This window comes from Ovis canadensis, chromosome 4 (assembly GCF_042477335.2).
Source record: "Ovis canadensis isolate MfBH-ARS-UI-01 breed Bighorn chromosome 4, ARS-UI_OviCan_v2, whole genome shotgun sequence".
In the NCBI taxonomy this organism is placed as follows: Eukaryota; Metazoa; Chordata; class Mammalia; order Artiodactyla; family Bovidae; genus Ovis; species Ovis canadensis.
In genome coordinates, this window is record NC_091248.1 from 101,450,181 (window position 1) to 101,472,814 (window position 22,634).

At 42.7% G+C, this 22,634-nt stretch overlaps 1 protein-coding gene across 2 annotated transcripts in view; it reads right to left on the reverse strand.

The window, feature by feature from the left end:
• The window catches only part of AASS (aminoadipate-semialdehyde synthase), an 83,087-nt gene that overhangs the window by 3,876 nt on the left and 56,577 nt on the right, over nucleotides 1-22,634 (reverse strand). Inside the window, exons 18-23 of one of the 2 annotated variants that reach the window (XM_069588286.1) lie at nucleotides 22,102-22,242; nucleotides 12,910-13,077; nucleotides 4,647-4,742; nucleotides 2,237-2,352; nucleotides 1,284-1,372; nucleotides 584-760 (exon numbers count right to left, since the gene is read on the reverse strand). In XM_069588286.1, coding sequence (XP_069444387.1) covers nucleotides 584-760; nucleotides 1,284-1,372; nucleotides 2,237-2,352; nucleotides 4,647-4,742; nucleotides 12,910-13,077; nucleotides 22,102-22,242 — 787 coding nt within the window. The remainder of the gene's footprint in view (nucleotides 1-583; nucleotides 761-1,283; nucleotides 1,373-2,236; nucleotides 2,353-4,646; nucleotides 4,743-12,909; nucleotides 13,078-22,101; nucleotides 22,243-22,634) is intronic. The other variant, XM_069588287.1, reaches the window with a different exon arrangement.

The window sequence follows — 22,634 nt, forward strand, 5'->3', positions numbered from 1 at the left end:
TCAGTCGTGTCTGACTCTGTGCGACCCCATAGACGGCAGCCCACCAGGCTTCCCTGTCCTTGGGATTCTCCAGGCAAGAACACTGGAGTGGGTTGCCATTTCCTTCTCCAATGCATGAAAGTGAAAAGTGAAAGTGAAGTCACTCAATACAAAAAAGGGAAAAAAAAAAAAGGAAAGGAAAGAAGGCAGTTAATATTCCCTGGGGACCCCTTCTATGTGATAGGAGGTTTATGTATTATTTCACTTTGATGTCATACAACCCTATGAATTAGAGATGACAATTTCCCCACTTTACAGATGAACTCTGATGCAGAGATTCTAAGTAACTGGCATTCCATCCCTCAGCCATCTTGGGGCTTACATGGAATAGAAATCAGGTCTAACTCCAAAGCCCATGTTTTTTACTCATCACAGGGTGATCTCCCAGTCAGCCAGAACTTGGATCTTCTGAACTGGCTCACTTTTAGTGAAAGCCAGTGTCATACTGAAGACTAATTATTTGATTAGTCTTGGTGTCATCCAGGTGTTGAATGACTTGGAGATAACATGGAGACAGAGTTGGTCCTTCAATGAAAGAACTTACCATCAAGTAACATCTTGGCTGCCATAGCAGTGGGTAACCCCACAGTTTTAGCCATGGCTGAAAAACCATTGACATCCCCATAAACCACAAGATCAATAGTTTTATTTTCTAAATGTCCAGAAGGATGTCTGATTCCAAAGCTGTCTCTCATCACAATCATATCTTTCTCTCCAGGACCTTAAAATTAATAAATATACATTTGAAAACGTCATTATCATTACAACCCCAATACCATATTTCATCCCCCTGCTCCTCCCCTTCTGCTTTGAAGTTTTCCTTCCCATTATGTGTATCCTTAAATAATTAGATATACTGCTTTGTAGCCCAAAGGACAAATTAAAAATTCAAGGAAATGATAACTCTGACCAGATTCCTCTGTGCAGACTGGTCTCACTGTAACCCAGTTACAGACATGAGAGTACTGCTGGAGAGGCCATCCTCTCTTCTCCCCAGAATGCTGCTTCAGCATTCCCTTAATGTGTCAAAAATTAAAAGTAAAACTAATCATGGCTTCCTTTGCCATGTTTTCAAGTTCACTCTTGCTTAGTAGTTCTCTTATTCTTCCCTCTGGAGAAATAGCCCTAGTGCTCTTTCCCTGACATCACGTTTGTCCATTCCCACTGTGTGACTCCTGCCAATCTAATTCACTGGCTCTTAAGATCCTTCTTCGGGGATGTTCAGCTCACAGGCTATGGCCTACCATAGGAAAGTTTCACGGCCAGATGCTTGGAGAGGGCATCCACGAGAGACTCGGCCTGAGGGACTTGTTCATCCCCGAGTAGGCCCAACCTGAGAAGAATAAGAGATGGCTGCGTTAATTCCAAGACCTACATATACGCTCACTTGGGAAGCAGAAGGGAACACTCATTGGATTTCATCTTGAAAGGGCAGAATCGTAAGATGACAGCTGAAGTTATAGGACTCCCAAGTTACTGTAAAATAATAACAGTAACGTTTTCACCTTTAGAATCATCCCCAGACTCTCCCATGAGTGCTGCCTGGAGCCAGATCTGACATACCATCAGTGCACACTGTTGCCAAGCTTCTCCTGAGATTAACTTACAGGTCGGTTGTTCCATGTGAAGGATACCAGCAGAATGTGTATTTTAAAGTAGTTAAAGAAGAGTAGGAGAATCTCCCACAGGAGAGAAAAAATGCCCCACCTTTCTCGAAAACTGAGTAGTGATGTTTCTCAAAAATAAGTATTTCTCAAGTTATAATTGCCATTGAATTCCTCTCTCTACATACTTTTCAATCCCCTTATGAACATAGTAGGCAAAGAGTTGACTCATTGGAAAAGACTGATGCTGGGATGGATTGGGGGCAGGCAGAGAAGGGGACGACAGAGGATGAGATGGCTGGATGGCATCACGGACTCGATGGACGTGAGTCTGAGCAAACTCCGAGAGATGGTGATGGACAGGGAGGCCTGGCGTGCTGCGATTCATGGGGTCACAAAGAGTCGGACACGACTGAGCGACTGAACTGAACTGAACACAGTATGTGGTAATCTCTCTACAACGGGCCAACATTAGAGCAGTAAATTCATCAAAGACAATGTGAAATGTTTCTATCTTGACCTTTTTCTGACTAGAAAGAACTAAGTGATCATTGATCCAGTGTTTTGCTCTAGGTTGACTGGTGCATGCCTACCATTCGAGAGCCTCCAGCTGGGTTGTGTCTCCTCCCAGTTTCTTAAAGACAGCTTCCTTAAGCACATCACATTTGGAAGAGGATGAAATCCCAACTAGATCACAGAGGAGTTCTTTCTGGTTAACAAAACAAAGATACAACTTCTAAGTTCCAAATAGAATAAAAAATACGTTTAGAGATTTTCCTAGGAAGACACTGGACCACAAATTGTAAATTAGAGATAATTAGCTGCCGTCTATGGGGTCGCACAGAGTCGGACACTACTGAAGCGACTTAGCAGCAGCAGCAGCAGAAACAGTAAATTGTGGAACACACACGTGCATACATATGTCTGCACACCTACACATCAATAAATGCATGGTATTTTAGAATGATATTTCAGCGATAAAAATGAGTCATAACACCAAATCAACACCAGAAGAGTAATATCATATTTATGATCACTTTGCCTGCCTTTGCAGATCCTCTTCATCACCCTTCACCCATTATCCCTTGCCCTCCAGAAGTCTAGGATTTGGTATTCTTGTTTTGGCCAGGATAGAGTGGAAGGATCTTTGCTGTGGTTGCTAGTAGCAACCACGATTCTTTTGTAAGTTCAGGAAATGAGGGAGACTGTGCAGATAATAAAATCTCAAGGAAGAACAGTTAAACAGTGGTCATAGCTTTTTCCACTTTCTAAACAAGACTTTCTCCAGGCTGTGCTCTAGATTAAAGATCAACAAAGAAAAATAAATAAATAAATAAAGATCAACAAGCTTGCTCAGCAAGGGAAGAAGAAGGTGGGACAAATGGGAAGAGTGGAGATGTGTATATATATATATATATATATAGCTCATAGCCTATGGCCTATCATAGGAAAGTTTCATACTACATATACACTACCATCTGTAAAATATACCTAGCAGGAAGTTGCTATATAGCACAGGGAGCTCAGTTTGGTGCTCTGTGATGACCTAGCTGGGGGGATGGGGGTTGGTAGGGAGAAAAAAGAGGGAGAGGATTATACACGTAGCTGATTTACTTTGTTGTGCAGCAGCAACTAATACAACACTGTAAGGCAATTATCTTTCAATTAAAAATCAAAAGCCTTCCCACAAAGAGGAAAAAAAAATTAAAACTAGTTCACAGACCAAATTGAGCTCACCACCTGGTTTTGTAAATAAAAACTTTTATTGAAACATAGTCATGCTCATTTTTTTATGAGCAGTCTGAACTGAGTAGTCTGACAGAGACCATGTGACCCATAAAAGCCTAGAAAAATTATAATCTGGTCTTTTACAAAAAAAAAAACAGTTTGCCAGCCCTTGTTTTAGACTGTAGCTGCCAAGATAAGGGGACCAGCCCCAAGAATGCTTGTACCAACCTTCCCAATCAAATTGCCTCAACATCAGATTCATTCCATGGATATTTATTCACTTCCGCCAACAAGCTAATTTATGAAAGGTGAAACTTAGATTGAAAAAACTTTCATATACACAAAAAATGAGAATTTAAAAGCAACCAGCTAATAATACCACAGCTTCACTGGGAGACATGGGATTAGCAGTACAGATTCTTATCTCCTCGGGACAGATTTCTGGCATCTGTATTGAAATATGGGCATGTTAATTTAAGTTGGACAACCAGTTGGTAACAAATTAATTCTTGGCAGTTAGTGGAAGCTTTACTTTACATTCAGTTCCAAGTCTCCAGGGCTTCCCTGATAGCTCAGCTGGTAAAGAATCCACCTGCAATGCGGGAGACCTGGGTTCGATCCCTGGGTTAGGAAGATCCCCTGGAGAAGGGAAAGGCTACCCACTCCAGTATTCTGGCCTGGAGAATTCCATGGACTGTATAGTCTATGGGGTCGCAAAGAGTTGGACACGACCGAGCGACTTTCACTCACTCCAAGTCTCCAAAGTTCCTTCTAACCCTGAGACTCTAGGATTTAAATACAATACAGATATGTGCATAAACTCAGTACTTAACAACTCAAATTCCTCATGGTTACAACTGATCAAATGAAAGACCTAATTTGGGCATTGGGAATCCGTTCTGGAAAACCATCAGGAGCTCTCCTGCCTTCCCAGGTTCAGGAGGCCCTAGCTTAACTCTCATCAATGGGGCCAGCACTTAGACAAGCGGCAGAGCCCAGAGCCCAACGCAGAGGGCAAGCCCATCTCTCTCAAGGCTGACGGGCAATCAAGTGGTACGAGTTGCTACAGGAAATAGGCCCCATGGGTCAGCCTCCTTGCCCTCTCCATCCTCCCAAAATAGTGAAGGGAAAGGGGGCTTTGGAACTAGGACTTAACTTCCTGCACATACACCATAGGATGGGTTCTTTGCTGGTCAAAACCCAGGTGCAAACCTGACCATTTCAGAAGGCATTTCTGAAGAGCAGCAGACAATGTGTAATTCCAGAGCCACTCACCCAGGTGAGCGGATTGGCATCAGGTTGAAGGGCAGGAAACGCATCTCTGTTTATGAGACCCAGCTTCACAAATCCACTCAAAGCTTTGGCATACCCCTGTAACGAGAGTTGGTAAGCAACACATGAAAATGTCTTTAAAATTGTTTTTTTAACTCTTTTGAAAAGAAGAATCTATCTTCATAATTCACTGACAGAAGATAGCCATTTGTATTGCTAGCATTGATGCAGCCACCAGTTGGTTCAAACCAAAATCAGTAGTGGAACAACCATTCCACTGGTTTATTTAAGAGAACTTGCAAAACAGGGTCTTTACTTTTTCCTGGTAACATGTGAGTGGTGCTTTTCTGACAGCATAAAAGCAAATTTCCTCTTGTGTTACACACTCAAGTCAGCAGAATTATATTTAACAGAACAGTTGTCCTCTCTTTTATAATGGAAGAAGGAGCATGTAAGAATATCCCCCAAAGCAGAAAATCCATTCCACTCCTTGAGTCATTATTCTAATGCAAATAAGGAGCAGGGGAAAAAGTAAGAATTCGAAATTTCTAAAATGTCACAACTGATAAAAATTCCTCATGGGTCCTTCATTCTTGTAGGACAGGCCAAAGTTCTTGGCATGAAACCCATGCCAATACACCCCTCCAGCCTGACTCAACTAATGATCTTCTCCACCACTCACATTCCCTAAATAAGCTGCTGGGCTCTTCCAGAGACATGGGCCTTGGTGCACACTGCCTGTGCCTGGAATGTGGTAACACCTCTTTATCACTTATGAAATGTTTACTTTTAAGACCCAGTTCAGTGCATCTGAACTTACTGCTAGGTAAGTGGGCACTTCCTTCTGCTCTGGGTTCCTGCAGTATTTTGTGCATACCTCTACAATGGCACTTAACACAAACTGCAATTCACTGTCTATTCAACTGTAGGCATAGAAAGTATCTGTGTCCTTCATCCCCATGCCCTCACCCCATTATCCATCATCCAGTATGCTAAAACAAAAACAAGTGACAGGATGCATGGATTCTGAATGATAATAAAGTGAAGGAAGATCATAATGTATGTTCTCTTGGGAGCAAATCATGGTAGGGGGAGGGTGGAATGAGAAAGTCAAAATAAGGGGCTTTATAGCCACTGCAGTTAGAGAGAAAGAAACAGAGAGAATAGAAGGATGAGGAGGAAGAGAAGGAAGAGGAGGAAGAAGAGAAAGGCAGGAAATTATTTCAGAAAGCAATAAAGTTATTAAGATATAGTTTCTGTTGCCATTGGATATTTCACCATTTAATGTGTGGATTTTCACATTTCTGATAAGCTGTACTACTCAAACTGTTCAAAGGTTACTAATTAAAGAATTCACATTCATTTGCTCTAACCCAATGTAAATACAGTTCAAAGAGGAGAAACAAAAAAGCAGTAATTCCAGCTTGCTTCTAGGATCTGACAAATGCCGGAGTGCTCTTCTTCCAAAATCTCAGATACTGAGACGTGTCTGAGCTATTTCTCAATCTCAGAAATATATTTTTACGGTGACCTCTTGAGATGAATTTATTATGTATATTCACTTATCAGTAAATCCTTAGCAAATTACTGTGCTTAGGGCTGAGGCCACAGACATGAAATATGCATTCCCAACCCATGACGACACTACAGTCCAGGAGAAGGCTCCAATAAGACAAATGAATGAGGCCTGGTCCATAGAGAGCAAAACCACGACCACTGAAGACTGCCCTACAATGGGCTAGCATAGCTATGGGAGCACCAAGGAGGACTCACATAGATTGAGGGGAGGGGAGTCAAGGAGAGGAGTTAAGATATCATGAGAAGGTGATATTAAGCTGGGTCTAGAAGGACTCATGTGATAAGCACATGCAGGGAAAAAGTCAAAGTCTCCCGATCATATTTGGGTGACAGGGTCTCATCTCTAACACTGGAAAGAACATTCTGGCTACTTGAACGGTTGCTGACATTGCTCAGGGTGATGGCCGTCACGGATATGAAATCTGTGACATCTTTCATTCTCTCAGGTTCGGTGGGGTGGTTCTCACCCCTACACATTCTTGAGAGCTTTAGTTTATTCTTAAATCTCTTAAAATCCTCTATTTGGGGATCTCTACATTTTACCAGAGATTATATACCTAAAGTTATCAGATGCTTAGGGGTGGTGACTGAGAGCACCAGGCTGCGATGGCGCAGGAGCGGCCAAGAGGAGCTATCCCACATCCGAGGTCAGGGGCAGTGGCCAAGAGGAGCTACCCCACGTCCAAGGAGCTGTGGCTGCGTGGGCGCAGGAGGGCTGAGAGGAGCTACTCCACGTTCAAGGTCAGGAGGGGCAACGTTGTCCAAGGTAAGGAGCAGTGGCTGTACTTTGCTGGAGCAGCCGTGAAAAGATACCCCACATCCAAGGTAAGAGAAACCGAAGTAAGATGGTAGGTGTTACTAGAGGGCATCAGAGGGCAGACACACTGAAATGATAATCACAGAAAACTAGCCAATCTAATCAAATGGACCACAGCCTTGTCTAACTCAATGAAACGAAGCCATGCTGTGTGGGACCACCCAAGAATGACGGGTCATGGTGGAGAGGTCTGACAGAATGTGGTCCACCAGAGAAGGGAATGGCAAAACCATTCAGTATCCTTGCCTTGAGAACCCCATGAACAGTATGAAAAGGCAAAATGATAGAATACTGAAAGAGGAACTCCCCAGGTCGGTAAGTGCCCAATATGCTACTGGAGATCAGTAGCATAGAAATAGTAGAAATAACTCCAGAAAGAATGAAGGGACGGAGCCAAAGCAAAAACAATACCCAGTTGTGGATGTGACTGGTGATGGAAGCAAGGTCCGATGCTGTAAAGAGCAATATTGCATAGGAACCTGGAATGTCAGGTCCATGAATCAAGGTAAATTGGAAGTGGTCAAACAGGAGATGGCAAGAATGAATGTCAACATTCTAGGAATCAGTGAACTAAAATGGACTGGAATGGGTGAATTTAACTCAGATGACCATTATATCTACTACTTTGGGCAGGAATCCCTCAGAAGAAATGGAGTAGCCATCATGGTCAACAAAAGAGTCCAAAATGCAGTACTTGGATGCAGTCTCAAAAACGACAGAATGATCTCTGTTCATTTCCAAGGCAAACCATTCAATATCACAGTAATCCAAGCCTATGCCCCAAGCAGTAACGCTGAAGAAGCTGAAGTTGAACGGTTCTATGAAGACCTACCAGACCTTTTAGAACTAACACCCAAAACAGATGTCCTTTTCATTATAGGGGACTGGAATGCAAAAGTAGGAAGTCAAGAAACACCTGGAGTAACAGGCAAATTTGGCCTTGGAGTACAAAATGAAGCAGAAAGTGAAATCGTTCAGTCATGTCCGACTCTTTGCAACCCCATGGACGATAACCTACCAGGCTCCGTGGTCCATGGGATTTTCCAGGCAAGAATACTGGAGTGGGCTGCCATTTCCTTCTCCAGGGATCTTCCCAATCTGGGGAATGAACCCGGGTCTCCTGCATTGCAGACAGACGCTTTACTGTCTGAGCCACTAGGGAAGCCCAAAATGAAGCAGGGCAAAGGCTAATAGAGTTTTGCTAAGAGAACACACTGGTCATAGCAAACACCCTCTTCCAACAACACAAGAGAAGACTCTACACATGGACATCACCAGATGTCAACACCAAAATCAGATTGATTATATTCTTTGCAGCCAAAGATGGAAAAGCTCTATACAGTCAGCAAAAACAAGACCGGGAGCTGACTGGCTCAGATCATGCACTCCTTATTGCCAAATTCAGACTTAAGTTGAAGAAAGTGGGGAAAATCACTAGACCATTCAGGTATGACCTTAATCAAATCTGTTATGATTATACAGTGGAAGTGAGAAATAGATTTAAGGGACTAATCTGATAGAGTGCCTGATGAACTATGGACGGAGGTTCATGACATTGTAGAGGAGACAGGGATCAAGACCATCCCCATGGAAAAAAAAACACAAAAAAGCAAAATGGCTGTCTGAGGAGGCCTTACAAACAGCTGTGAATAGAAGAGAAGCAAAAAGCAACGGAGAAAAGGAAAGATATAAGCATCTGAATGTAGAGTTCCAAAGAATAGCAAGAAGAGATAAGAAAGCCTTCCTCACTGATCAATGCAAAGAAACAGAGGAAAACAACAGAATGGGAAAGACTAGAGATCTCTTGAAGAAAATTAGAGATACCAAGGGAACATTTCATGCAAAGATGGGCTCAATAAAGGACAGAAATGATATGGACTTAACAGAAGTAGAAGATATTAAGAAGAGGTGGGAAGAATACACAGAAGAACTGTACAAAAAAGATCTTCACAACCCAGATAATCACAATGGTGTGATCACTCACCTAGAGCCAGACATCCTGAAATGTGAAGTCAAGTGGGCCTTAGAAAGCACCACTACGAACAAAGCTAATGGAGGTGATGGAATTCCAGTTGAGCTATTTCAAATCCTGAAAGATGATGCTGCAAAAGTGCTGCACTCAATATGCCAGCAAATTTGGAAAACTCAGCAGTGGCCACAGGACTGGAAAAGGTCAGTTTTCATTCCAATTCCAAAGAAAGGCAATGCCAAAGAATGCTCAAACTACCACACAATTGCACTCGTCTAACACACTAGTAAAGCAATGCTCAAAATTCTCCAAGCCAGACTTCAGCAATACATGAACTATGAACTTCCAGATGTTCAAGCTGGTTTTAGAAAAGGCAGAGGAACCAGAGATCAAATTGCCAACATCTGCTGCATCATGGAAAAAGCAAGAGGGTTCCAGAAAAACATCTATTTCTGCTTTATTGACTATGCCAAAGCCTTTGACTGTGTGGATCACAATCAACTGTGGTAAATTCTTCAAGAGATGGGAATACCAGACCACCTGAACTGCCTCTTGAGAAACCTATATGCAGGTCAGGAAGCAACAGTTAGAACTGGACATGGAACAACAGACTGGTTCCAAATAGGAAAAGGAGTACATCAAGGCTGTATATTGTCACCCTGCTTGTTTAACTTATATACAGAGTGCATCATGAGAAACACTGGAGAAGGCTGGAGGAAGCACAAGCTGGAATCAAGATTGCTGGGAAAAATATCAATAACCTCAGATATGCAGATGACACCACCCTTATGGCAGAAAGTGAAGAGGAATACAAAAGCTTCTTGATGAAAGTGAAAGAGGAGAGTGAAAAAGTTGGCTTAAAGCTCAACATTCAGAAAACTAAGATCATGGCATCTGCTCCCATCACTTCATGGGAAAGAGATGGGGAAACAGTGGAAACAGTGTCAGACTTTATTTTGGGGCTCTAAATTCACTGCAGATAGTGATTGTAGCCATGAAATTAAAAGGCGCTTACTCCTTGGAGGGAAAGTTATGACCAACCTAGATAGCATATTAAAAAGCAGAGACATTACTTTGTCAACAAAGGTCCATCTAGTCAAGGCTATGGTTTTTCTAGTGGTCATGTATGGATGTGAGAGTTGGACTATGAAGAAAGCTGAGCACTGAAGAATTGATGCTTTTGAACTGTGGTGTTGGAGAAGACTCTTGAGAGTCCCTTGGACTGCAAGGAGATCCAACCAGTCCATTCTGAAGGAGATCAACCCTGGGTATTCTTTGGAAGGAATGATGCTGAAGCTGAAACTCCAATACTTTGGCCACCTCATGCGAAGAGTTGACTCATTGGAAAAGACCCTGATGATGGGAGGGATTTGAGGCATGAGGAGAAGGGGATGGCAGAGGATGAGATGGCTAGATGGCATCACCGACTCGATGGACGTGAGTTTGGGTAAACTCTGGGAGTTGGTGGACAGGGAGGCCTGGCGTGCTGTAGTTCATGGGGTTGCAAAGAGTTGGACACCACTGAGCAACTGAAGTGACTGAACTTACTAACTGATCAGAAAGTCCTAACTCCTGAATCCCCTGAAAAAAATAGTCCCTACTTACCATCTTAGAAGAAGAAGAAAACAGAATCAAGAATCTGCCAGACCTGGGGAGGGCATGACTTCACTTCCCACTAGAATTTGTCCTGTGCCTAAAGGCTTATGAAACATCCACAGTTCTTTTATCTACTTAAGATGTTATCACTGACAATTCATTTAGTTCCCAGATAGTGAGGAAATCACACTCATGAGAGCACAGGTTCCAGGAAATCTCACAGGGCAGTGAGATCTGAAATCAGATCCCTAAGTTTTAGAGATCTATGTATTTTAGCTATGTTAGTTATAGAGGGTTCAATATGTACCCGTCATAATTCTTGGCCACTCAGGACCTCAAAGACCTCATGTGACTCTTTGCAAATGTAATTAGTAAAGGGTGGGTCCTAAATACAGTGACTGGTGTCCTGGTAAGAAGAGGACAGGACACAGTACCATAAGCAAGAGAAGATGATATGAAGATGGAGGCAGAGATGGGACCAATATATCTACAACTTAAAGAACACCAGGAACTGCCTGCAATCACTGGAAGTGAGGTGAGAGTGGCAAGAGAAGGTTTCAAAACTTCCAGAAGACCCAAACATTGCACACACTCTGTTAAGAGGATACATTTCTGTTGTTAAAACTTTCATAGTAATTTGTTATAACAGCCCTAGGAAATCATTATCATTTCAGTTCAGTTCAGTTGCTCAGTTGTGTCGTACTCTTTGTGACCCCATGAATCAGCACGCCAGGCCTCCCTTTTCATCACCATCTCCTGGAATTCACTCAAACTCATGTCCATCGAGTCGGTGATACCATCCAGATATCCCATCCTCTGTCGTTCCCTTCTCGTCCTGCCCCCAATCCCTCCCAGCATCAGAGTCTTTTCCAATGAGTCAACTCTTCACATCAGGTGGCCAAAGTACTGGAGTTTCAGCTTTAGCATCATTCCTTCCAAAGAACACCCAGGACCAATCTCCTTTAGAATGGACTGTTTGGATCTCCTTGCAGTCCAAGGGACTCTCAAGAGTCTTCTCCAACACCACAGTTCCAAAACATCAATTCATCGGCACTCAGCATTCTTCACAGTCCAAATTTCACATCCATACATGACCACTAGAAAAACCATAGCCTTGACTAGATGGACCTTTGTTGGCAAAGTAATGTCTCTGCTTTTGAATATGCTATCTAGGTTGGTCATAATTTTTCTTCCAAGGAGTAAATGCCTTTTAATTTCATGGCTGCAATCACCTTCTGCAGTGATTTTGGAGCCCCCCAAAACAAAGTCTGCCACTGTTTCCAGTGTTTCTCCATATATTTGCCATGAAGTGATGGGAACAGATGCCATGATCTTAGTTTTCTGAATGTTGAGCTTTAAGCCAACTTCTTCACTCTCCCTTTTCACTTTCATCAACAAGCTTTTTAGTTCCTCTTCACTTTCTGCCATAAGGGTGGTGTCATCTGCATATCTGAGGTGATTGATATTTCTCCCAGCAATCTTGATTCCAGCTTGTGCTTCTTCCAGTCCAGCGTTTCTCATGATGCACTCTGTATATAAGTTAAATAAGCAGGGTGACAATATACAGCCTTGACATACTCCTTTTCCTATTTGGAACCAGTCTGTTGTTCCATGTCCAGTTCTAACTGTTGCTTCCTGACCTGCATATAGATTTCTCATTATACTGATTGTCTTAATCTGGTCACACTTGTGACTATTCTTCTGTGATTCAAAAAATGTGTACTGGACATTCATATTTATGGTCCTAGTATCTACACTCTATTTTGTGGTAAAAAAAAAAAAAAATTTTAAGATTTGCTTTGGGGAAGGTGACACTGGCTACATTATCAGCTCTGGGGATGAAAAACAAGGGCCAAAGCTGACTGGCACCTTTTTTTGCACAGATCTCAGGGGCCCACAAGATAAAAACTCTACTTTTGACTGTGAAGATGAAGTTTTTCATTCTCACTGGATTGGAACCTAAGATCCTGCTACCATCCCTCCATTCTGTGAGACAGGAGACACAACCAAAGCTTGAAGGAAGAGCTGAGAGGTGGAGAGAAACCAAGTCCCCATGAGGTCACTGGACCCCCAAACCTGAGTACATCTGAAGCTGGCCCTCCACCTTCCCCCACACTTCTCATGAGTCAAAAACCATTTGTGTTCCAGCTGTGTTATCTCCTGAAACAATGATTCCAAAGAGTTCTCAGGAAACAGACTCCAATCTGGTTTATCATCTTAATTATTTTGATTATGAAGAAAAATTACATGCTTGCATTACTTACATCCAAATGGTCAACCTGTTCACCTCAAATAGAGCCACTTACCTTGTACCTCAGTGTCCCTCGTAATAAAGTGTGAGCAGATGGAATGCCATAAATCTCAGCATACTTTGTACTGTCTCTGTTAGGATAACCTTCCAAATTTAATCCAGGGAAATAATCCATGGGAGTGACTGAATCCAGAAAGGAGACACCTCCTACAGCATTCACAACCTGGGGAACATTGAAAAGGCATGTGTGGAGTTAAAACAGTGGATTCTCTCTTTGGACTTATCTTCATCCTTCATATATATTAAAAAAAAAAATCAGCTTTTACCAAAAAAAAAAAAAAAAAAGCAATAGGTGATTTGAAAAAAATATTTAAATGGCCTCCTTGCTGGCTCAAGTGGTAAGGAATCCACCTGCAATGCAAGAGACCTGGGTTCAATCCCTGGGTTGGGAAGATCCCCTGGAGGAGGGCATGCAACCCACTCCAGTATTCTTGCCTGGAGGATCCCATGGACAGAGGAGCCTTGTGGGTTACACAGTCCATGGGGTCACAAAGAGTCAGAAACGACTGAGGAACTAACACTCACCCTGGTCAACATCCCATGTTCAACCTGTCCCACTAATTACTTAATTCACAAAGGCATTGTTCTTCCAAACTTTAAAATCTGACTTAAAGCACTTTGCTTTTCACTAAGATCTTATTTCTGATTTTCCCTCACCCTGGATAAGATGACACTGAATTATGTCCCCTAGAGTTCTGTTTTTAAATAGGCAAGACGCTATAAGAACAGATACTCAAGGTGCCTTCTGTGTTCACATAGAAATGGCCACATTCTCACTCTGTTCTTTCTCTTCACTCCCATCCCCCGTCTTGAATGCTACATCAGGTACCATTCACATCCATTCACACCTGGTATTTACGGAGCACCTGCTATGTGTGTGCCAGGATGGCACCTGGGAATAGGACAGTGATGAATAAGACTCAGCTCCTGCCTCCATGCACTCCTTTCTTCACTGCACAAACCTTTACTTAATGTCCACCAAGACCTGGAGCGGCACTAGAGCAGCAATACGACACTCACAGCCTAGACCAGTCAACCAGCCTGTGGATGTCGGGAAAGGGAGTGCGGGCGACGCCCTCTCACAAGGACAATGCAATGAACACACAGTGAGACTCCAAAAAAAACCTAAATAAATAAAAATGCTACCTCCTGATCTTACTGCTGGTGAGAAATTACAACACTGATCCCAAGCTCTTCTGGTGTCCCAGGAGTCCTCTTTCCTACACCTCTCCCTGCATCACACATAATCAAGATGCAGTGAAGGATTTTTCTCCCTTTCATCTTGAATAAGGGGCTAAATTCTTTCAGCTTGAGAGGCAGGTGATCATCCCTGAGGTCATGGAAAACATGCTGGAGGAATACAATCAGAAGTGAGCATCCTGGTGGAATTAGACTGGGTCCTGCTCCCACCCCTGGAAACAATCTCTGACCACGTCTGAGAGCTTCACAAAACAACACTGTTTGAGGGAGCTGGCGATGGACCTTTGGATGGAGTCTGGGGAATTTGCTCAAAGGAGCCTCTGGCTAAACGTACTGCTTTGTGAGGTTTATTTGTCGGGAGGTTTGATGTGTGTCTTGGTATGAAGGGGGAAATGGAAACATATGTATATAGAACTGAAGTCCCAGGAGGAAATGGGCAGTTCTGACCTCAGAGTCAGGCCTGGTGGGGTCTCCGCAGTCAAAGGCTCACTTTAGGGACTTCCTTGGTGGTCCTGTAGTTAAGACTCTGCCCTGCCAATTCAGGGGGCAGGGGTTTGATCCCTGGCACGGCTATTTAAAAAAAAGCCTCACTTTAAACAGCATCAAGCACCATCAAAAATTCCAAGAGGGAGAATCTGAAGGAAGTGAGGAATGCTTTTAGTTTAATTGTCTTGTGAAACTCTTCTGAACTTCACAGTAAACATTCCCCAAATGCACTTTTCTTTAGAGAAAACTTCTTCCATCAGGATTCTAAATTTTTTTTTAAGTCTAATAAATAGGCAAATGTTAACTTTTAGAGTCTTCTCACCTAACTCTCTTCTACAACCTATGGCAATTCTAAGATTTGGTTACATGTTTGAAGGTTAGGGATTTTTAAGAAAAAGTCAATGAAGAGCACTCTATTCCAGCACTGTACTAGTCAGAAATAAATCAGCTGGTTCCTAAGTCCATCATGAGATCCTAATAAGGAAAATAGAGCAATATAAGCTGAATGGTAATGATCCATTTAGTGATTGAAATGGAAGCCACTGGACCCCAACTTTACTGGATAACTTGGTATCAATTCAGAGTTGTATTTGCAGTGACCTACCATGTTACTTATTCAGAAGCCCTGTCCTGTATGACTTGGACAAGAAAGAAAGACATACTTATCTATTTGGCAGAGAATGTGCATTTTTTTCCTGACTCGAAAACAATTACATCCAAGATCCACTTCCAGCAGAGACACTGGCTCATTACTCACTGCTGGTGTAGGCTGCTCTAAGTGCAAGACTTCCCCACATGTCACGCACACTGACATGTCTCCCAGCCACCAAGGACCACTGACAATAAGCTTGACTGCTAAACCAACAATACATTTAACACAAGCAGTACGCAAACAAGCCTTTATACAGGGCCCACTGTGTGCCAGGTGCCTTATATACATAACCTGTAATCCACACAATAACCCATTTTTCAGAGGTGAAAACTGAGGCTGAGACAGTCACTCAGAGGCAGATTTAAACACAGGTCTATTTGAATTTCATTTCATGCAAAGATGGGCACAATAAAGGACAAAAATGGTAGGGACCTAACAGAAGCAGAAGATATTAAGAAGAGGTGGCAAGGATACACAGAAGAACTATACAAAAAAGATCTTCCTGACCCAGACAACCACGATGGTGTGATCACTTATCTAGAGACAGACATCCTGGAATACAAAGTCAAGTGGGCCTTAGAAAGCATCACTATGAACAAAGCTAGTGGAGGTGATGAAATTCCAGCTGAGCTATTTCAAATCCTAAAAGATGATGTTGTGAAAGTGCTGCATTCAATATGCCAGCAAATTTGGAAAACTCAGCAGTGGCCACAGGACTGGAAAAGGTCAGTTTTCATTCTAATCCCAAAGAAAGGTAATGCCAAAGAATGTTCAAACTACCGCACAACTGCACTCATCTCACATGCTAGCAAAGTAATGCTCAAAATTCTCCAAGCTAGGCTTCAATAGTACTTGAACTGTGAACTTCCAGATGTTCAAGCTGGATTTAGAAAAGGCAGAGGAACCAGAGATCAAACTGCAAACATCTGTTGGATCATTGAAGAAGCGAGAGAATTCCAGAAAAAGCAAGAGAATTCCAGAAAAACTACTGCTAAGTCACTTCAGTTGTGTCCGACTCTGTGCGACCCCATAGACGGCAGCCCACCAGGCTCCCCTGTCCCTGGGATTCTCCAGGCAAGAATAATGGAGTAGGTTGCCATTTCCTTCTCCAATGGATGAAAGTGAAAAGTGAAAGTGAAGTTGCTCAGTCGTGTCCGACTCTTACCGACCCCATGGACTGCAGCCTACCAGGCTCCTCTGTCCATGGGATTTTCCAGGCAAGAGTACTGGAGTGAGGTGCCATTGCCTTCTTTGATTATGCCAAAGCCTCTGACTGTGTAGGTCAAAACAAACTGTGGAAAATTTTTAAAGAGATGGGAATACGAGACCACCTGACCTCCCTCCTGAGAAATCTGTATGCAGGTCAGAAAGCAACAGTTAGAACTGGACATGGAACAACAAACTTGTTCCAAATCCAGAAAGGAGTACGTCAATGCTTATATTGTCACCCTACTTATTTAACTTATATGCAGAATACATTATGTGAAATGCCAGGCTGGATGAAACACAAACTGGAATCAAGATTGCCAGGAGAAATATCAATAACTTCAGATATGCAGATGACACCACCCTTATGGCAGAAAGTGAAAAAGAACCAGAGTCTCTTGATGAAAGTGAAAGAGGAGAGTGAAAAAGCTGACTTAAAACTCAACATTCAAAAAACTAGGATCATGGCATCCAGTCCCATCACTTCATGGCAAATAGATGGGGAAACAATGGAAAAAGTGACAGACTTTATTTTGGGGGCCTCCAAAATCACTGCAGATGGTGACTGCAGCCATGAAATTAAAAGACGCTTGCTGCTTGGAAGAAAACCTATGACCAACTTAGCATTATTAAAAAGCAGAGACATTACTTTGCCAACAAAGGTCCATCTAGTCAGAGCTATAGTTTTTCCAGTAGTCATGTATGGATGTGACAGTTGATCCACAAAGAAAGCCGAGTGCTTAAAAATTGATGCTTTTGAATTGTGATGTTGGAAAAGACTCTTTTTGAGACTCCTTCGGACGGCAAGGAGATCCAATCAGTCCATTCTAAAGGAGATCAGTCCTGGGTGTTCATTGGAAGGACTGATGCCGAAGCTGAAACTCCAGTACTTTGGCCACCTGATGTGAAGAACTGACTCACTGGAAAAGGCTCTGATGCTGGGAAAGACTGAAGGCAGGAGGAGAAAGGGATGGCAAAAGGATGAGATGGTTGGATGGCATTATCAACTCGATGGACATGAGTTTGGGTAAACTCCAGGAGTTGGTGATGGACAGCGAAGCCTGGCATGCTGCAGTCCAGGGGGTCACAAAAAGTCGGATATGACTGATCAATTGAATGAAACTGAAGTATTTGAATCCAACATCCGTGTTCTTTCTACTATACCATTTGTTGCTGTTGTCTAGTCACTAAATCGTGTCCATCTCTTTTGTGACCTCATGGACTATAGCCCACCAGGCTCCTTTGTCCATGGAATTCTCCAGACAAGAAACTGGAGTGGAAAGGTTTCCATTTCCTTCTCCAGGGCATCTTCCCGACCCAAGGATTAAAGCCATATCTCCTGCACTGACAGATGGGTTCTTTACCACTGAGGGATTTTATAGAGATTCTATACCCCTACTATACCATACTGTCCCCTTAATGGTGCTCATTTGTGGGTCAATGTTTTGAGAAGGATATGGATGAACCAGGTCCAGCATTCCTGATCATGCCACTGGTGATGCACCTGAAAATTGCATTAAGAATGGCTGCAGGCTTGGAGAGCAGCAACTACAAAGAGGAGGCTGGGTGCTGAAGTCAAGGGAGTGGCAGGCAATAGAGACAGAGGCAGAGAGCCCATCTCAAAGCTGTGTTTGCAGAACACAATCCTTACTTCTAGCTATGTGTTTTGCTTGTGAGTGACTTGGGAGAGGAGGCTGAAGGAGATGGTGGCAAAGCTCTGCCACGTCACCCCCAGATGCCATCAATGTTCCACCACCCATGGAGGGAAGACAACTCAGAGAAGACACAATCACTGACTCCAAACATGTGCAAGGAAATCAGATGTGTTGGAAACAGGATTCGAAGTTAGAAGTGAACAATAGTACCGGTAATAGAGCTCGTGGTCCTACATCCTTGCAGTAATTTCCAGTGAGAAACATCCTAAATCCTAGGCTGCTGCCTGAGTTGCTGGAAAAGCTTAAGGTTTTTATTTCAAGCAGCAGCCAGAGAAGCCACCTGGCTCTGCCGTGATGATTCTGTGAATTATGTAAGGCCTGCTCCATGGCAGAAGGTGATGGTGACAGAGAGGATGGAGGGACAAGAGAGGCTTTGAGAAGTCTAACAATCCAGGTTAGGAGATAGACTGATGCACTTGAATCGCTGAGTGAATAATACAGCATCCAGAAAGTTCTTAGACACAGACAATCAAAGTGTGGGAGTTCAGACAAGAGAATAGTTAACAGGGGCTGGAGTGGTCAGGACAAGCTGCAGTCACAAGAGGAGACCTTGAGAAAAGTATCATTTTAGCAAAGAAAAGAAAAGCATCGTGTTTTCTCTTGGTGTCCTCCACAGTGTCAGGGAGATGCAAAAAAGCACTCTTCTTTTACAAAAGGAGTTCAGGATGAAAGGGGAAAACTTCAAATTCAACAAATACAACTGCTACTGCCTGAAAACAACCTCTTGCTTTCCCTGAGTTCTCATCACCATTTCTTTCTTTATGCAGCTAATATTTGCTGGGGACTTAAGACATGCCTGACAATCTGCTGTTAAGCAGAGTGTAATCTATATGACCTCACAGAGCCCGACTGCAAGAACCCTGCAAGACTGGTGTGATTATGTTTATCTTCAGGCAGGGAACCCAAAGCTCAGAGAGATGAAATGATGGCTTGAGTACTGGCCAGCCAGCAAATGGCAGAGCTAGAGCACCATGCCAGGCCCCCTGGCATCAGGCTCCCTGCTCTTTCTGTTGCACATATTGCTCTCCACTGACCTTCTCCTTGCTACAATCTTTATCTGGCCATATAATCTTTATATGGCCTCCTGACAATAAGCATTTTGAGCAATGGTAGCAAGAATTCTTCTTGCATTCATATGTAAGTTTATATCAAGTGTGGGTCAGTCTCTGATCCACACAGCAGAAGGTGGAAGGGGCTGTTGACACACAACAGGAGATCGGCAGTGGTGTAGAAAAGGATGTGTGCCTGGTAGAACCTCAGACGGGGGCCCAGACCTTCATGATTTGTAGACCTGGAGAACTAGATGGAACTTTAGTGTCCACCATCTGATGCCCAGTTGACCTTTACAACTGCATGGTCTTTGGTAACACTCAGGGATATCAGCACTTGGACCAGAACCTAGGGGTCCTGTCTTATATCGTGAAACATGTGAATGTGTCTTTCCAGAATCAAGGTAAAGTGTCCTGCTTGCTCTGTCATGCTTTAAGTTCAGCTCTGGTCCTCTGGTCATTAAGTCAGTTCACCTCAATTTCAGCTATACATTAGAATCATTTGGGAGGTTTTTAAAGATCCCCAAGCCCAGGAAAATCAGAATCTCTGGGGAATGTAGCACAGACATCTGTATTTTTTAAGTGCCTTGGCAATTCCAGTTTGTAGGCAAGGCTGGGAGCCACAGTCATCATAGGTACAGAACCAGGTGGTTGATAATAACATTCACCCTAAGAAATTCTTTCAATTTACTTTTTTCACACAAAATACATTTAGATCACAGATACACTGAGAACTTATCATACTGCTGCCAGAATAATCTGTTTTAGACCCATGTCTGATCACATAATTTATCACTCCCTGTAGAGGTAGGACTAGCATGAGGTGAGTGAGGTGCTTGGGGCACAAAACATAAAAAGGAACCCTTGATCCGGTTATATTTGTTCCCAAGTGTGAGTCTTTCTTTACAGTCAAGAGCATAAACTATCAAAGCAGATCAATGTGATTTGGACACTGGCAATCCCTGGTGGCTCAGATGGTAAAAAAAATCTGCTTGCAATGCAGGAGACCTGGGTTCGATCCTGGGGTTGGGAAGATACCCTGGAGAAGGGAATGGCTACTCACTCCAGTATTCTGGCCTGAAGAACTCCATGGACAGAGGGGCCTGGGAAGCTACAGTCCATGCCAGGGTACAGTCGATGGGGTCACAAAGAGTTGGACACAACTGAGCAACTTTCACTAATGCCAATTGCCATCTCTGACTGAGGTTGAGTTAGCACTTCTTATGCCTGTTTCTATCATGAAAATCTTATCAGTTCAGCTGGCTCAGTCGTGTCCAACTCTTTGCAACCCCATGAACTGCAGCACGCCAGGCCTCCCTGTCCATCATCAACTCCCGGAATTTACCCAAACTTGTGTCCACTGAGTCAGTGATGACATCTAACCATCTCATCCTCTGTTGTCCCCTTCTCTTCCTGCCTTCAATCTTTCCCAACATCAGGGTCTTTCCAAATGAGTCAGCTCTTCACATCAGGTGGCCGAAATATTGGAATTTCAACTTCAACATCAATCCTTCCAATGAACATTCAGGACTGCTTTCCTTTAGGATGGACTGGTTGGATCTCCTTGCAGTCCAAGGGACTCTCAAGAGTCTTCTCCAACACCACAGTTCAAAAGCATCAATTCTTCATGCTCAACTTTCTGTATAGTCCAACTCTCACATCCTTACATGACTACTGGAAAAACCATAGCCTTACCTAGATGGACCTTTACTTATGTCTCTGCTTTTTAATATGCAGTCTAGATTGGTCATAATTTTCCTTCCAAGGAGTAAGCGTCTATTAATTTCATGGCTGCAATCACCATCTGCAGTGATTTTGGAGCCTACCAAAATAAAGTCAGCCACTGTTTCCACTGTTTCCCCATCTATTTGCATGAAGTGATGGGACTGGATGCCATGATGTTAGTTTTCTGAATGTTGAGCCTTAAGCCAACTTCAGTATTCAGTATTTAAGCCACTTCAGTATTCTTGCCTTGAGAACCCCATGAACAGTATGAAAAGGTAACCTTATAGCATTGTAAGAATTAGATGAATTGACACTCAGCACAGTCATGAGTGGCAGTGTCTCTGCCAGGCTGGCACCTTCTTAACCCTTAAAGCTGAGTACAGCTCTTCCTGCTAATTTTCCTCTCCCCAACTTCCTCACCAAAATCAAGTCAACTACTCTTTCATCTGTATCACTGTGACATGTTAGCATACTTTGGAACTTCTCTCATTGAATTATACCAAACTTTCCAGTGTCTGCCTTTCCTGCCATGAAGCTATCTGGTAAAAGAGGAGGTAAAAAGGCTTAGACCTGGATTTGAATCCCAGCTGAATGGCTGTGAGCATTCTCTGTGCCACAGTTTCCTTATAGTAAAATGATGAAAACAATACTAAACTCAGAATGCTCTTACATTCTGCCACACAGCAGCTGGGAAAGAAATGTTAGTTTCTTTCCCTCACCCACCAAATTCTCCATCCCAAGAGCCACTCCATTTCAGTCATGAGTTCTCTGAGATCAGGAACTTCACTCAGCGTGATAACCTTTAGTGCCTTGGCCCAAGTCTAGCATATAATAGGGACTCAGTAAACATTTGCCATGCTGAAACAAACTGCAAGATGACCAGCAGATACACTTGCAGAGCAGCTGAGTGTTTAAACTGCAGAAACAATTTGCAAGAAAGCAAAGAGGAAAGAATGAGCTTTGCTGGGGATGGTGGGGAAAGCACACTGAATAGAACAGAAAATGCACACCAGGAAACACTGCAGGAGGGGGAAATGGAGGACAAGCAGCACAGCCAGCATTAAAGGGCCTTGGAATCAGGGGAAAAGATTTTGGATTTTCTTAGGCAGTTATTTTGGGTTTGTATCTCTAAAGCTTTGATGACCCTCCTTTACCTTTCCATTGAGCAGGTAGGTAGCGGGCTGCATTATGTTCATCAGAACTCCCACTGGACTCCAGCTAAATTTGTATCTCAAAGGATTGTCTGAATATTCAGGAGCTGGAAGGCCACCGCAGTAGGAAACATAAGACTCAATCTGTAAAATAAAGAATCAGCAATAAGATAGACTAATCTATCCAAATGATTAAGTACAATGACACAAATAAAGTAAACTTATTAAAGTTTCTCCTTTCTTAAAGTTACAAACGCTTTCAAAAATACATCCTTAAAGCCAAACACCACTTAAGTCCATTATATTTATATATATATATTTTTTAATCCTCTAGATACTGTGACTAATATTTTGCTCCATTAAAACTCCAACTGTTAGTTCAATTCTGCTTGATCATTGCCTCCTTTTAATTCAAATTATATATTTTATTATAATTTGGTTATATGTGCATAATTATTTATACTGATTAATATATTAATATAAAATATTGTTAATTGCATGATACAGCTTAATTAATTAGAAATTTTATTTGATTA